At 38.0% G+C, this 17,506-nt stretch overlaps 1 protein-coding gene across 1 annotated transcript in view; it reads left to right on the top strand.

Moving 5' to 3' along the window:
* Window positions 1–17,506, top strand: part of Robo1 (roundabout guidance receptor 1) — a 378,600-nt gene that overhangs the window by 321,785 nt on the left and 39,309 nt on the right. The window contains exons 18-22 of the mRNA XM_042676939.1: window positions 4,401–4,598; window positions 8,867–8,893; window positions 10,232–10,274; window positions 12,573–12,727; window positions 15,441–15,776. Of these exons, the coding sequence (XP_042532873.1) occupies window positions 4,401–4,598; window positions 8,867–8,893; window positions 10,232–10,274; window positions 12,573–12,727; window positions 15,441–15,776 (759 nt within the window). The remainder of the gene's footprint in view (window positions 1–4,400; window positions 4,599–8,866; window positions 8,894–10,231; window positions 10,275–12,572; window positions 12,728–15,440; window positions 15,777–17,506) is intronic.

Below are 17,506 nucleotides of genomic sequence, written 5' to 3'. Positions count from 1 at the left end.
ATTACAGAACAGGTCCAGATAATAAGAATCTCTGTACATCACAAACACATACTCAGTATTTTTGTATAACACTATTGATGACATCTGTGAATTCTCTCAAAATGAATTTAAGGACATTTGGCCTTCATTAAATTGGTTGTTCTATATCCTTGGTTGTTGATCTCTCACTGTTGACACAGTTCTATTTGCAGGAACAGTATACTTGCAAAAATTGTGATGTTGTAGTGTTAAGACTTCTCCCTAAAGTCCAGTGGTTGGGTGAGACTCTTTTCCAGACAGACATCAAGGGTCACAGGCTAAGGAGGGTTGGCACCTTTAACAAGGGGCTTCCACATTGTCCCTGAAACAGCAGAGAGAAAGAAAGAAGCACATAATCTATGGGAGGATTTAAGAGATTCAGACCTGGAAAGGTGGATATTAATTAAACTTACCCAATGTGATTGTAAGCAGATGACTGGGTCCACTGCCAATCAGTCATTGATTAAGAAGACTTCTTCTTCTAACAAGCCTATTGGTAGGTGAGCTTTTACTGGACAGCTTGCTTACTCTGTAAGAGCAATGGGCAAGAATTTTTATTTGTATGTGGGGGGGGTGAACACATTTTAAAACCATGTTTAAAAAATATTCTATTGTCGATAAGTAGTTGTATGAAGGAGTTGCCATTCAAACAAGTAGTTTATGAATACAGTGTGTCTTGACCAATGTCATGCATAACTTTTCCTGAACCAATAAAGGAAATTAAAACTGTACAGTACCCATTTGCTACATTAATATAACAGATGGGAGAAACAAGTAATCTTTAGAAAATTGTTGATATTTAGATATATGTCCACATTTTAGGAGGAATTGTCAATAATAATTTGGCAAAATTAGAGTTGTAGTTTACATGGTGGTGACCTGGGCAATGTTGATGTTTCCCATTGATGACACATGACTTTCTCACCTTGTTTGTGGAGAATGAATTGGCTAAAAAGGAGCTTGAGTAATTTGACTCACTTAAGACTTAAATCTTGATAGTTAAGGGTCAGATTTGGTTTTCTCTTTTTTTTAATTTTTTTTAAAAGTTTTTTATTGTGAAAATACTGTACAGAAGGGTTACACTTACATGAGCAAGGTAATAAGTACATTTCTTATCAAGCATTATTGCCTCCTCCTTTGTTTTACCCCTACCAACCCTGCCCTCCCACCTCTACAACTACCCCCTCCCCCCAAGCTGTAAAGATCGTTTTCAACATAGCATTTTGTATATCTCATTGTTGCAATGGGTCCACCTGTATCCCTATTTAAATGATTTGGTTTTTTCTCTTCCCCTCTACAAAATATACCAACATCAAATACAGTGAAAACAGGGGTTATACCGTGGGGAGAGACATACAAAGCAACAAAACAATCACCTTATAAATATGTTCGAAGCAATAGCAAGAAAGAAAAAAACACTTGTGTCCCTATCTTGTGGTTCATTCCCCTAACATCATCTTATCTGACCTTTTCCGCTTGTCCCAGCCATATCCTAGGTATTGCAAATAAGGGAAACCATGGGACCTATGTTTCTTTGGGCCTGGCTTACTTCACTTAATATATTTATTTTCCAAGTCTTTCCATTTCCTAACAAATGGGGCAATGTTATTCTTTCTGATGGAGGCATAGAATTCCATTGTGTATATATACCACATTTTCTTGATCCATTTATCTACTGAGGGGCATCTGGGTTGGTTCCATATTTATTGCAGCATTATTTGCCATAGCTAAGATATGGAACCAACTCAGATTTGCTTTTCTTGGTATCATGAGTATGTGCCAGTTTTCCAGGTGTGAATAGAGCCTGTGCTGCTACGAAACAAAGCCTGAGCTGCAGTGTGGCTTTTTGTTCATTAGTCACACCACCCCCGTCCCCTCCAGCTCATCTGGCCCTTTGCATGGAGACTCTCCTGACTCTTTCCATAAAATCTGAAGCTACCCAACCTAACCTTGTGCAAATAGCCATGAAATCTATAAACCTGGCAGATACAAAGGGTGTGTAAGGAATAAAAAGAAGAGGCTTTTTTTTTCTTTCAGAGGTAGAAATGCTCTTAGGATACCCAGAGATTAAAGCGTTTAGAACATGAAATAGAACGTTTAGTCAACAAACAGTTGAAGGCAAGTGAATTCTTGAGAAAATAGGTTTTTCAGCCTTGACCATCCATACAATGAAATCTCGAAGTCTGTTCAAGTAAAAAAAAAAAAAAAAAGCAAAAGCAAATGCTCTCTTTCTCTGTCTCTGTCTCTCTCTAACACACAGGCACACCGATATACCCCCCCGCCCCCCCCCCACACACACACACAGAGTCTTCATGGGAAGGAATTCAGCCATTTCAGAGATGCTGTTTTATAAAGGCTTTGTCCAAAGCTACCGAATGTTGCTTAGCCTTCATTGCTAGTTATCTCTAACAAGATAAAATTATATTTAATCATAAAAGAAATCTTCATACTTTTTTGACTTAAGGAATGATACTCATCTAGAATGATGTATACAAATTTTATGTAATTCATTAGAATTCTAATGAATTCTAATTCTCTAGAGTTCTAAATGTATTTGGGAGCTGGAAAGTGTTTCTATGTCAAGGCAGATGATATTAGCCTAATTGCAATATTTCTCTTTAATATGGTTCTGAGGTCTTTCTCTGCAGAATGAATGTGAATTTCCGCTATGTCCTGACCAACCTCTAGGAGATGCGGTTGTGGGTATTTCATAGGATAATTCTTTACCCTGATAATTCTTTACATGATACCTGAGTATCCAGCTCTGTGCCCAGATGTGCCAATCACAGGAAACTTACATAGAACAGCAGATATTTCCTGTGTGGATTTTGTCTGGCTTTTAAAAATCTCCTTGATTGGGAGGAGAGCTAGGGCTAGGTGTTTTGATCGGGTGAGATTCAGCAGAGTCAATAAAACAAAGCACAGGAAATATGGAAGCACTTTATTACTCACAGATCTTGAGGGAGCAGGGCTGCTGACAAAGGAAAATGCACAGAAGCAATGTGCTCACCCAGTGGGCTGAGGTCTTCATTTGCTCATTGTGCTGCACCATGGTGTTTCCTGTGGTGAGTTCCGGTTGTTCTTAGAGAAAACAGACATGATGAGTTCTCTCTCTGTTCCACTGTACATCACAAGGGTCAGAGAAGCCAGTCCTCTCACCGGAAGGAGATCCCCAACAGCCAGTTAGTTGGATAGGGCAAATGATATTTATTGGCCATATTGAGGAACTAGGGTAAAACAAGATTGCCCGTGGCAATCCTTTCTCTGGTGTGAGAATGTTCATCTTAGTTTCAGAGTATTAATGGAACCAAAGAATACACTGCAAGAATATTGTCTGGTTCAAACAATTTTAGAATTGTATGAAAAACCAATCATAATGAATGAGCAAGCATCTTGCTTTAGCACATGTTGAAGAGAAAGAATATTACAACTTTTCAGACGAATGAGAATTTTCCCCATTGGGTGAGCTTGGGGTTGGCTTCCATTAGTGTCAGTAAAATGGGATATTGCTTCCATATAACAACAGCACTCTCCAGCTGTCCCCAGACAATTTTCAGAGTGTTTGGTGTCACCTGGTGAAATGGTGGACTAGAACTGGTCTTCCTAGGTTCAAGACACATGGCATGAAATGAGTACATTTTATTTCCTCTGCACTTCATCAATTTTTAATTCTTGAATCAAAATGTTTAATAGAAACTGTAAGTCTTCTTGACTACTCATAACACTTGAACATTCTTTTGCATATTTAATGTTCTTTTCTTATAGCTATTGCTGCCCGTGGTTATTATTTTAGAAGAGAGATGGTTCATAGTTCTCTTAATTTGTCATTGTGTTTTAATGATCAGTAATTTTATGGGATTTTTTTCTTCTTTTGGAACATGGGTTCAAGTAATGTGTTTATTCGACAGTTAAGGGTCTCACAGTGTAGTCTGGGAAGGAGACACAACCATAAATTACCAGACTTGTGGCATTTTTTTTTTTTTTTTAAGATCTGCCTTAGAGTAGAGTAAAAAAATCTGTCCTCTTTCAAATGTGGACTTGAAGGTTCCTGTGAGGAAATTTGTATCTTTTGTGCATGCACTTCTGCAATGCCCCTTCTTTACTTCTAAGCTTGCATCAAAACATGTCATGTTTTTAGTTTCCCACATTCACACTGTGTTTAGCCTTGCCCTGTGTAACTTCATAAACAGGAGCAATGGAGCCTCATGAAATCAAAAGGGAAATAGTGGAGTTTTGCTGAAAATTTCACAAACTATGTTACTTCTCCCAATGAAGTACAGAAAAAAAAACCAGAAATGACTGTGTAAAACAGAGCCAACTAACATAGCAGCCGTTCTCCCGCCGGGGATACAACTGCCATTAATCAGAAGCTGTCCTTTCAGATTCTCACGGAAACCCTGTGTCACCTGAGGATCAGGTCAGCCTGGCTCAGCAGATTTCCGATGTGGTGAAGCAGCCAGCGTTCATTGCGGGAATCGGGGCAGCCTGCTGGATCATTCTCATGGTCTTCAGCATCTGGCTTTATCGACACCGCAAGAAGAGGAATGGACTCACCAGTACTTATGCGGGTATCCGGAAAGGTATTAGCTTTCTCCAGTTTGTTGGCTTGTACTATGCCTAGTAAAACTCAGTGTTTATAAAACTACTTAATTACTCATGATTTTACATGTATACATATATATTCTACATGTAATTCTTTTAATGCACTTGTATTTTAATAGTACTTTTTCTTTACAATAGTGTCTATGTACGAACCTCTCCGGGGTAACAGTGAAACAAAGTAAGCTCATTAGTTTCACAGGACCCCCTTGCTTTTGAATATGCTTCATCAAGAGACATCTAGACTTGTCCTCACACATTGCTCTCTTCTCTTAGGCAATTATTTTATTGTTTTATGTTATCCATGGAAATTGTGATGTCATCACAGGAATTTAAGTCTGAGCCTTATACTCCAGTATTTGGTGGGGAGGTGAAAGTGGAAAGTGCTATTGCCTTTTGTGAAGCAATGAACAGAGAACACTGCCAGTAATGACTTCTAAAAGTAGTTCTTTTTCAGTGAGTATACCCCAGGCCTCAGTGAGGTACCTATTGTTAACAGAGAGAAGAGGCTTGGTATTATTTTTCTTCTTAATGGACCAAAGTTGAATATTTACCTGTTCCTCATGGTATTTTTTTGGAGGGTCTGGTCATGGGGCTTGAACTCTGGGCCTGCGCACTGTCCCTCAGCCCTTCAGCTCAAGGCTAGCGTTCTACCACTTGAGCCACAGCGCCACTTCTGGCTTTTTTTCTTTTTGCTTATGTGGTACTAAAGAATCGAACCCAGGGCCTCATGCATTCAAGACAAGCGCTCTACCACTGAGCCACCTTCCCAGCCTCCCTCATGATATTTTTTAACACTGAGTTTCACAAGTTTAGAAAACTGCTATTAGTCATAGTTTTGAGGATTTACCAGATATACTGAGATGTTTTGTAAATGCATTTGCTAGATAGCCTCAGACTCAGAGGATTATTGATTTGTACTTTTTTAATCCTCCTTGGAGATTATTAACACTGTAAGATACATAATCTTCTTTCCTTCCCTCCCAAATATACTCCTCAAGTCTGGGCTATATATAGCTTAGCTGTAAGTCTCACTTTTCCAAAGTGTCTTTAGCTCAACAAAATTATTTATATTTTCTGCTCTCAGAATTGTTATGATTTTGATGCCCAATCATGCATTACCCAAGTTTCAGGGCTCATACTTCAATGTAATAGAGAAGTTTTGTACTGCTAGCGAGCAAATCTAAAGAAGAGTGCCAATAAAGACAGACTTTCCCAAACATCTCCACCCTTTTTTCTCATTATCTTCGTATTTCCTACTTGAACATGTCCTATGTATCTGAGCCAGGTAATTTCCCTAAGTATATGACTCAGTAGGAATTTCCAGTGCTAGCTACAACTGGAATGTCCTAATGCATTGGTAAGACATTGTGGTCAGCAGTTTTTAAGTAGTTATTCCCACGTTTATAAGAAAACAAAACAATCAGCACAGATCCATCAGCAATATGTAAAAATGAATCTCAGTGCCTCCTCGCCGGCTCTAATGCCACCTTCTCCCTGTACATAGATGGCCTTTGTGTTCCCATCCCTCCCTACATTTCTTTCCACACATGCGCCCTGTCTAGAGATGAAGCAACATGTCAGTTTCTCAGCCTGCAAAACAGAAAACAAAATGAGGGCTTCCAGATTCCTGCACACGTAGTACTTACTGGTCATTCTGTATCCGGAAAAGAAGAATGTCAGGCCCAGGTATTGTCGTACAAACCTCCAACCACACATCAATGCCAAGAAGGTTGTTTGTGGGCGCCTCTGTGTGGGGAGGTGAGGAAGGGGCCAGGTGTGGACAGGAGGAAGACGCTATGTTTTGAAATCTGCTTTAAATAAAGAAGAGTGACCGCTTCACACGTGGATGCATGGTCTCTTGAACACACTGGTCAAAATGATGGGTGTGATCTATTCTGTTTTGCAAATAGCCAGCGAGCAGTGAGAAGCACTTACTAGGCTTGCGAGTGGAACAGCTTAATGCCCTGTTGTAGCCTCGAAGCCCCACCCCTGACGTGGCAATCCCCTTCCCCCCCCCCAGCTGAAATGTTGTTTCCTTTACTAATGTCCCCTGGAGCATGCTGAACATGGCCTGTGTGCTCTTCCCGCGCACCCTGTGACACTAATATCTCTTCCACTCCCTTCTGTGTAACGTGAGCAGCGCCCACAGAACATAATCACAAATGTAAGCCGAGGAACACTCCATTCTGCTTTTCCTGGTTCTTTTTCTTACCCAGCCTTTTTAAAATGCATCGTAAGATCTTAAGTTTTCTATACCACAATTAAAGCCAATAATTTTATGAGATTAAGACAGACATAAGTGACAAAGACCCATAGAATACCAAATATCAAGCTATAATCTGGCTTTTTTTGTTTTAATCAAGTCTCCCTCTACCAGGCTCTTGGGCCACTCCGTTTCCCTACCATGTCCACATACAGCCAGGAAGTACAGCCACTTCCTTGGGTGGGTACAGATGCCAGGCTTTGAGACTTAAGTTGATGTTTGATGCCAGTGGGGAAAATGTCACTTAGTACTCACCCCTTTAAGTCTCGCCTTCAATTCCTCTCACTAGGCCAGGTCAGAAGCAATGACAAGGACCCTCTCCTGAGTTCCACATTTGTCCTTGTGATCACAAATTAATGTGCAGGCACTTGGCTCTTGCTTGAATTGCTTCTGTATCAGATGTACATCTCTTTTTAATGAAGACTCGTTACTGTGGCTCTGAAGTTTTGAATGTCAGTACATTTCATTGACTCTCTGAAAAGACTTGGCTGAAAGAATACACAATAGAATTCTTAGGAGAAAGGCTTCTTCGCTCAAAGGAAGGCCAGTATGTGCGCTGGAGACAGAAGTCAGGGTTTTGTTACTCTTGTTAGGGTGCTCAGAGGGAAAGAAGCTAGGGAAGAAGGAACAATTTGTGAGGATGTTTTTAGCATTCTATTCTGCAAGGCCCCAAACTCTAATCTTAAAGTAAATTAAAAAAAAAAAAAAGAATCAATATTCAAATGGAAAATAGGAAATCCCTTTTTGGCAGCCTATTCTTTTTAGTACATGTTAATCAGTACTTTTGTTTGTCTTAAGAATTAAAAAATAAAGCAATCCTTAATCTTCAAGAAAGAAATATGGATTCCCTTGCTTTCTTCACCAGGGCAGCCTTTACTTTAAAGCTTGGACAATAATTCAGTCTCCTCCCTGTATGAAATGACATGGAAATGACTCTGGCAGTATCCCACACTCAGGAATGGAGAAGACAGAGAAAGTGGGAGGGAAGCCAGGCTGCTACTTTTGAGGTCTGCAGTTCAATTTCAGGCATTATTGATTAGATTAAGATTTATAACTGCAGAGAGAGTGAAGGTTCTCAGAGGAGTGTTATTGTTCTATTGTTTAGTGTCTAGCATCACCGTAGGAAAAAAAAATATGTTCATCCTACCCCGAGAAAGCTTCTAAATGTAAATTACGATGGCAACATTGAAGTTCAAGGCTCCACACTTCTTTTTTTTTCCTGTCTCCACAAATTTTTAAGATGATGAAAATGTAATGTTATTAGGTTTCTATATTCAGGCACTTCTTGTCAGTGAGACAGTTTGATTTTATGATTCTCTTTGTTTCCTCCTCCTTCCTCCTCCTCCTCCTCTACTTTGCCTCCTCCTCCTCCTCCTTCTTTTCTTCTTTCCCCTCTCTTCTTTCTTCTTCTTTTTCCTCCTCTTCTCCTCCTTTTCTTCCTATTCCTCTTCTTCCTCTTTCTCCTCCTTCTTCTCCATCCATCTCTCTCTCTTCCTTCCTCCTCCCTCCCTCCCTTTCTCCTTTCTTTTTCCTTTCTTACTGCTTCCAGTAATGAACACTTAAGTGCACCTATTAGTCCATTTAATAAGCATTTACTTTCAGATTCCTAGATAAGGTTCCAGCAAAACCCTGATAATACTTGTTTAAGAATCCATCATCCGGTGTTTGGGAATGATTAATAGAAAGGGATTCCTGTTTGTACAAACGTCGCTAAATGCAGGGTCATTTGCAGGCTAACACACACAACTCCCCTCCCAAGAGTGCTAGCTGTCTCACACGCCACAGTGGTACCTGTACAGACAAGCATTTTTCTTTTTTAAAACCTCCGATTTTGTTTTATTCATATAGCAGAGTGTCAGACCTACTGGCTTAGCTGTTTACATTTGTTTTATGTTCAGCTGTCTGCTTGATTTATACTAATGTGATATATTCCCTTCTCTCTTCAGCTTAATAACTGGTTTCTATTTTGTTTTGATTTTTCAGTCCCGTCCTTTACCTTCACACCAACAGGTATATATTTGCTCCTCTCCTCTCCCTTCCCTTTGTTACCTTGGCATGTGTTTTACTATTGTGTTTCTGGTTGTAGTTGGTTCTCAGCAGTAACTTGGGGGAAAGGATGTAAATAGAATACAATAGTTCATCTACTCATGCAGGCATGCTTTGGAAGTAGAAAGAGTCGTGTGATTTTTTGTTTCTCTTTTCCTCCATTTAGTTTATACCTACACCACATCACACCTTAACCTGAATTGCATGTAGGCACGGTCGAACCCTTGGCATGATTTAACATGCTAATCATCTCATTGATTATTTCATACTTGGCAATGCAATTCCCTCCCCCCCCCCCTTCATTTAGCTTTCACATTTTCCCAGGAGGGAAAAAAAAAATCCCTCTCCTTTCTTAGTTCTCTGAGCATTCAGTCAATATTCAAAATGGTAACCAACATGTCCAGCACATATGAAAGATAAAACTTCATTTTCCCCAAGTCCAAATTCTCTGCCCCATTCAGTTTCCTTGCAACGGGACCTCTTCCCTCTCATCACTCCCGTCAGTCAGCAGTGTACCTGTAGCCGGGCCTCTTGGTTTTAATCCAGTTACTGGAATGTCTGGGAGCAGTTATCTCTCCCTAACAGACTACCAGTTCAGAGTTTTTCTAAGTAGCAAAACTTGGCAGCTTTGGAAAACACATTTCTCCCTAGAAAATGTGTCTGTATTCACAGAAAAGCTAATCTTCTTAACCCCTTGCCTAACTATGTGCAAATCTTCTTTTTTGTTGTTGTTGGTCTAGCCATGTTTTCAATCCCAAATTTATCAAGCTGAGGATGCTTTTAGAAGCATTAAGATATATTTTCATTATGTATACATGGTTGATGTAAATATAATGAGAAAGGGTTTTCACAAGCTGGAAGAGAAATAGGTCACCTTAATTAATAGTCACAACCCAGCACACATGTTTGTGTGTACCAAGAGCATTTATCTCTGTTTTCCTAGCATCTTCTGGGAAGGATGCATACATATCATGAAATTGTGGGATCTGATAAATTCAAAAGGGATTTATAAAGCTGTTAATGAATAAATAAGTAAGGGTCATGTTTATCATGAATCTACTGTAATTTTTGTTTTCCTCAACCTTGTTGGAACTTTAAGAAAATAAAACCAATGTATACTTAATTCTACAAAAAAAACTAAATAGTCCAATAATAAATATGTTATATCTTCTAATGACTTGTATCTTGTTTCTAGTAAGGAAGAAAGAATTTTATTTTTGTAGGATGTTCATGAATGTAATGGTTTTGGACTATGCAGGCATGTTTATTAATTGTTCTTTTTATTTTTTTGTAACATTCTAGTCACTTATCAGAGAGGAGGTGAAGCTGTGAGCAGTGGAGGCAGGTAATTATTTTGCTTGTTTCATGGAGCCTAAGTGGGAATTCCAGGTGTTCCTTCTTGTCATCCTCTGAGATACAATGTCTTCTTCTTTAAAAAAAAAAAAGATTTATCTTAAAAACAAAAATTGTTCCACCATCTTAAAAAGATTCCATTTGAGCTCCGCTGTTAAACTAAACGAGATACATTACCAAGGGGAGCCGTTGCATTTTAGCAACTGACCACACGAGGGCGGACTTTAACCAAAAAAGACCAGACTTGCTGAGTTAGCAAGCGATTAAAAGGAGTTAAGGTGATTAAGCTATGGCATTTATGAAGATTAAGAAATATAGCTAGTTAACAGATACTATCAAAGGAAAAATGCTCATTTGAAAGTCTGCCGAACGCAGCAGTTGCTCATAAGTTGCAGGTTGTGCTTGTTTCTGATGGTTCTGCTTTCAGCATAGGTCACATCTCCATTTGAAGGGAAATATGGTGAAATAGAAGAAAGGATCTAGTAGCTTGTTAACAAAGAGATTTCCCCCCCTCTAATTAAAGTGAACCTCCAACCTGTATTTATGATTTCTTTTGGTAATTATCATCCAGTGAACCTTAATATATTCACAGAGAAATCACAAATTGGTGTGCCAGGAGGTTGAAGGAGCTGAGGTAGGGTGTGCATTGCATGAGGCAAGCTAAAGGATATTCCACAAAATGCTGATTTGGGGTTTCAAATGCAATAACATCCTGGTACCAGGGGAGAACAAAAAGATTTTCCAACTAAAACCGTTTTAAAATTCAAATTCAATTAATTTATTGAGTGCCCTTCTTTGTAAAGTTGAATAAGCTTCTGGGCAGAGAAAACTAGTAAGATGTGATTCTTGAATTTTTTGTGTTTCACTTCAGGGGAATATTATGTAAGTCTAAGCCCGGACATTTATGATAGAGCTTCTGGCATCAGGATGTTTTCTCAGGAGTAAACCTGGGGTGCTTGATTATTTACCCACCTATTTATAGGTGAATATTCATGGATGCTAACATCAATTGGCTTGAAACTGTTCTCTGTGCATGGACACATGTGCACATACTCAAAATCCTGTGCACACACAGAAACCATAAGCTTGTTCATTCTCTAAATAATCTGTACCTGGGATAGAAGTTGCTATTGTATAGGAAACAATGGCCAGATAACATACTGTTTTCTATGGCCAGAATTTTTTTAAAAAATTCTTTACTGATTTGAAAATTTTACTAATAACTAATTTTTCAAAATAAAAACAATTCTAGCAGTGATTTATTTCAAATACTAAATAGATATGAACATTTTTCTAAGTGAAATGATAAAAGATGCAGGGATGACAAAGAGGTAACCGAGTGAAGGTATCAGCTACAAACATGATTGAATTGTGATTTTTTTCCCCCTTTATCATGAATTCCAAGTATATGGCAGGAAGTGTTTTAGCTGCTTAGAATCCATCGGTGAACAAAGTAGAAAAAAGTCTAGCTCTTGTGTATCTTAGATTGTAGCAGAAAAAGATACCTGGTGAATAATAACTTTTTTTTAAGTCAACTGAACCATATATGCAGTTGGCAAGAAATGTGGGAGATGTTCAATAGAATCAAAAAGCGGGGTCATAATGGGACAATAAAACTATGGATCGCCTTCATCTTTAACACTATTCCAAACATATCTCAACAGAAAGCGACAGTGTAAGTTGCTAATCCTTTTTTTCTTTTGGAAGCCAATCATAAATATAAAAGTTCTGTAAGCCTATGATGACAGCAAAGCATTCACAGTCATTGTGCTTTGTTTTATGTATGTATGTATGTATGTATGTATGTATGTATGTATTTACTTATTTATTTGGAAAAAAGCACAGTCACATGAGAATTGTAATTTTATAGTAGACCCAAAATGAAGAAACACAAATGATGCTAACTAGAATGTATTTAATATACTACAAGTCAAAAAAAAGGAAAGAAAGAAAGAAAGAGAAAGAACTAGTTTCCTACATTTTTAGGTGCCATATGTAATTTTTAATTACTGTGACGAAAGGCAATATAGAATAATGCCAACAATAGTAAATTGTAGCTCCAACCACTAGTCTATCTGCTTGGTAGATTATGACTTGATGCACAATTCTGAGATATACTCCAGAACTTTATGTTAGAATTGCCTATCTGGAAATAAAGAAGAATCAGAGTATAATACTGTTCAACCAAATGACTGCAAAATGAACGAAATGAAGTGTTTCCTGGAGTTCCCAGTGAGCAGCCTTTTTTCCATTCACACAATATTTGGTATCATGTATTTCTTTTCTTCAGGCCAGGACTTCTGAACATCAGCGAACCTGCAGCACAGCCCTGGCTGGCAGACACGTGGCCCAACACTGGCAACAACCACAATGACTGCTCCATCAACTGCTGCACGGCTGGCACCGGGAACAGCGACAGCAACCTGACCACCTACAGTCGCCCAGGTTAGGGCCACACAGAGCGTGGGATGGGTTTCCAGGAAGCCTTAGACAGAATTAACCAAGAGGAACCACGTCTCCTTTTCCTCTCCCTGCAGAGTGCAGGAAGAAACAGTTGCCTCAACATTCCCCTGCAGCAATGAACATGACATAGCAAACTAGTCCAATTCAGGCATTTTTCTCTGTCCTTCAATCCTTATGCTTTCCACTCTACTGAGGAAATTGTCCCTGAGGTTAGCCTATACTCATTCTAAAATAGAGAACAAATTACAAGAAAAATTAAATCATGGCAAAAGTGTTAATAAGACTGTGGATAGTTATGATCTTGGACTAGAACTATGAAATATTTATAATATTTACTTATTTTCACAGTACTGAGAAAAACTCTGATCCAAAGGTCAATGAATCTGTAAAGTGAACCAAATTCTCCACTGACAGTAATTACAACAATAGCAGTAGTAATAACAATTTTGCAACAAAAGTAACAAAAAAATCTGAAATAGAAGTTTGCTAAAATTTTCACTGAGATTTTATAGAAGTAAATCCTAAGGGCACAAGAAATATAAATAGATATGTATATTGTAGGTATACGTGCATGCACTTATTGCCTACTATGTATTTTGGTGTAGGTATATACCAGTAAGGACATTGCTCTGCTAAAGTTTTACCACTCACTTATCATAGTAGAACAAATGAATGTGGAATACATAAGATAAAGGATAACATTTACAGACAATTTCTTACAAAACTTCAGCATGAACACTCTAACAAGTGAAGAGATATGGCTATGAATGGGAAATAACTCCTGTACTAAAGGAAAAAAAAATAGACTGGCAAGAAAAAAGATGGAACTATAAGAATAAATCACAGAGAAATTTGTGATTACTTTAAAACAACCCCGTGCTTTATTCACTCAGTGAGAACATAGTATCATCATGTGACCAGTTATGACCTCCAGAGTTGTCATGTTCTGGTTGTTTGCAGATAGTCACATAATTGTAAGTAAGTGACTATATGGAGACCTAGAGGCCATGAGACATGGTAATACCCATTTAAATTAAGAGGTGGGGTAGCGGGGCTGGGAAGGTGGCTCAGTGGTAGAGCTCTTGCCTTGCATGCATGAGGCCCTTGGTTCGATTCCTCAGCACCACATAAGCAGTAAAAGCCAGAGGTGGTGCTGTGGCTCAAGTGGTAGAGTGCTAGCCTTGAGCTGAAGAGCTGAGGGACAGCGCCCAGGCCCAGATTTCAGGCCCCACAACCGGCAAAACAAACAACAACAACAAAAAAAAAAACCCACAAGAGTGGGGTAGTGACTGGCCACTGAAAGCTACTTACATTAAGTAAAATAAATAAGATACAACTTAAAATTCAGCTCTTCATCTTCCTAGTTACCTATCAGGTGATCCACAGTTACATATGGCAAGTGGCTTCTCTGGAAAGTAATACCATTTCAAAACTTTCCAGTATCTCTTTTAAAAAAGAACAACAAAAAAAAAGCCCACCTGATTGGATAATACAGATAAAGAAACAGGGCAGAATCAAACGGGATTTTGAGAGCCATTGTTTTTTATAATACTTCTTCACAGCTATTAAATAGTACTTAAGAGCTTGAAATTAAAGACAAGATTTCTTAAAGACTAAAGGGATAAAATACCTGTACCACTGATCATGTACTATTGAATTTTAAGGTAGGTGGCTTGAGTAAGACAGAAAAGTTGCAATTTTTTTCCTACAATCGTATTCTTATTTACAGCTTTTGTAAAAATTCTAGTTTGTCAGTTTTTAAGTATATCCTGTTTGAAAACCTATTTTCAAGGAACTCGACTAAGTTAGTGGCACTATGAAACAACACTAGTATGATAATGGCATGTTTTTCCCATGGTAACATTTTTTACTTTAACATGTTTTAACTTTAAAATGTAACTCCAGTTCTAACTGCTGTAGTAATACTTTCAACCATAGGCCTATATGTATCAGCCATTTAATTCCTAATTATTTCAATTAAGGGAAAATGGGAGTGGAAATGAGATATTAGACATATTAGATATTATTTCAGGCTTTATTTGATTAAATGACCCTGGTTACTATAATTCATTTTGTCATCATTATTACCATTTTATGCTTCTGGGGTGTCATTATAATACCATGAAAAAATTATTTTCTTCAAAATAATTATGCTTATATGAGCAACATATGAGCTAATAAAATTCTTCTGAGCACTATTTACTCTTACTTTGCTCTGGTTCCTCTTATGTTTTTAATATAAAACAAAGAGCTCAGGTATTTTGATCTGCTGATAGAGCATTTCTGCCCTCTCCCTCTTGGTTCTGTTGCTTTGACAGCTAACTTCTAGATTCAAATTAGCTTAGTAAGTAACCCAAGACTAGAAAAAATTTAAAGTTGACCCTTATACATTTATTTTAATGGAATTCCTAGTATCGGAGTCATTAAAGGAAAATTATTTTAAATTGGATAAATTACTCACCTCACAGCACTAAGGGATGCTCAAAATTATTGTACACTCTATTGTACACTCTAATATTCTCTATGTTGCTTTTGAAATCCCTGGTGAATATTTGGTCATTCCTACTGATCTTATTTCCTCCCATTTGTACTTTACCACCCAATTTTACTGTGACTCACAAAGCTTCTTAGAAAGCAATTGAAAAGGAATAACCCTGCAGAATGACTTTCTCCTTTTCCTCTCCATTGCACATAGCTGATTGTATAGCAAATTATAACAACCAACTGGATAACAAACAAACAAATCTGATGCTCCCTGAGTCAACTGTTTATGGTGATGTGGACCTTAGTAACAAAATCAATGAGATGAAAACCTTCAATAGCCCAAATCTGAAGGATGGGCGTTTTGTCAATCCATCAGGGCAGCCAACTCCTTACGCCACCACCCAGCTCATCCAGTCCAACCTCAGCCACAACATGAACAATGGCGGCGAGGATTCGAGCGAGAAGCACTGGAAGCCACCTGGTCAGCAGAAGCCAGAAGTCGCCCCAATTCAGTATAACATCATCGAGCAAAACAAGCTGAACAAAGGTGAGGGCTGGGAATTGGATGTTCAGCCTTCTGTGTCCCGACGCTCTTAACCCTTCTGCAGCTCTCTGTCAAAACTTGCCTGTGTCTAGCAAATGCAACCTTTCCTTTTGGTCCTGAGGTATTCTTCTTTCTTTGGTTTCTTTGGTTTCCAGTGTCAAGGAGTTAATTAGCACAACAATACCTTGGAAAATTGATTTTTATAATAACATATAAGTATCATCAAATGGCTTTGCGATTAATTTAAATTTGATAGTAAGTGAGGGATTGCTCGGGACATGCAATCTTTTATTCATAAGGCAGATGTCCAACTGTCACAATGCCTCACATTTTCAATAAATAGACTATCCCATCTTTCCACTTGAGGATGGAAGGTAATTGCTTCTACATGGTCCTATAAACGAATGGTATTATTTTTTATATCAAATTGAAGAAAAAAATAATTAAATTAAACTTGAACTGGAGAAGTGGTTCAATTTGTTCTATCACTTCATATGGTTACTAAACTGCTACAATGTATAATTTTAGAGCCTAAATTTCCTTGGATGACCTGATTGAAGTCTGTCAGGATAGAACCTAAAATAAATTGAGTTCACTATTAACTTGAAGCAGCATTTTATGGCCTGGGGGGAAATGACTCTGTATGGTGCTATGTGTAGGTTGGAATAGATAGGTATTTGATTTCTTTGTAGTTCTTCAGGCTACTGCTTTTAAAACATGATTTGCAAAGTTATACCTCCAGGAAAAGCAGAATTGCTCTAGTTTCAATAAATGGGCAATATGGTGCTAGTATCTAGGTATAGAATGCATTTTATCATAGCTAATTAGAGACATAGAGTTGTTCTATTCAGACTTCAATTGGGAGCATTTTTTTCAAAAATAAAATTTATTACGACCCCGAATTACAAGAAGATAATGTAAATATTTTATCGGATGAGTTCATGTTATCTGTTTTAATTGGAAAGTAACATTCTCCTAGCCTTTTCCCAAGCGCTTGACTGATCTAATAACCCAATTAAATAAGTGCTTATTAAGATTTCTGTACAAGTTCATGACAAAAAATGGAATTGGTGAGTTTCAGCAATCATGGGGTTTAGCATGCAGATTCTGACATAATTCTTTCTTTAGTTTATAGCTCATGGATCGCTGTGACAGTGTTCTGTACAGATATTTCAGAACTCTGATTTGGGTTTATGTTGCTTATAAGCAAATTCAGTGTGTTAAAGGATAATAGATATCCTGGAATGCAATGAGAATGAGTATTGTTGACTGTATTCCACTGGCAAACTTAGCAATTGGATTTTCACATTTGCCTAAGTAAGCAGAGGTTTCTGGGAAAAGATTAATATCTTTTACTGTCATTAAGGATACATTTTATTAGGTACAAGCTTGCTGACAAGTTTTTGTTTTGCTGTATAGATTTTACTTTTGACATATGGTCTCGCTAGATAAGCTCAGGCTGACCTCAAACTAAAGCCTCCTGAGTGATGGAATTATGTGCATTTGCTGCCGTGCCTAGCCTAATTTTTATTTTTTTTATTATTTGTACACATGATTTTTTGACTTATTTAAATTGTTTTGTTACCATGTACATGCACATGTACTTAGCGATGTGCATATATAACATGTACATGTGTGTAATATGGTTATGAGGGTGTGGGTGAGTAGAGGCGTTCTACCACTGAGCTATACCCACGATCCCTGTAGTTGTATTTTATAAATATTTACCTCAA

Source organism: Dipodomys spectabilis, unplaced genomic scaffold, assembly GCF_019054845.1.
Source record: "Dipodomys spectabilis isolate Male_0828 unplaced genomic scaffold, ASM1905484v1 ptg000032l, whole genome shotgun sequence".
NCBI classification, from domain to species: Eukaryota; Metazoa; Chordata; class Mammalia; order Rodentia; family Heteromyidae; genus Dipodomys; species Dipodomys spectabilis.
This window is presented reverse-complemented; position numbering and strand designations above follow the sequence as displayed.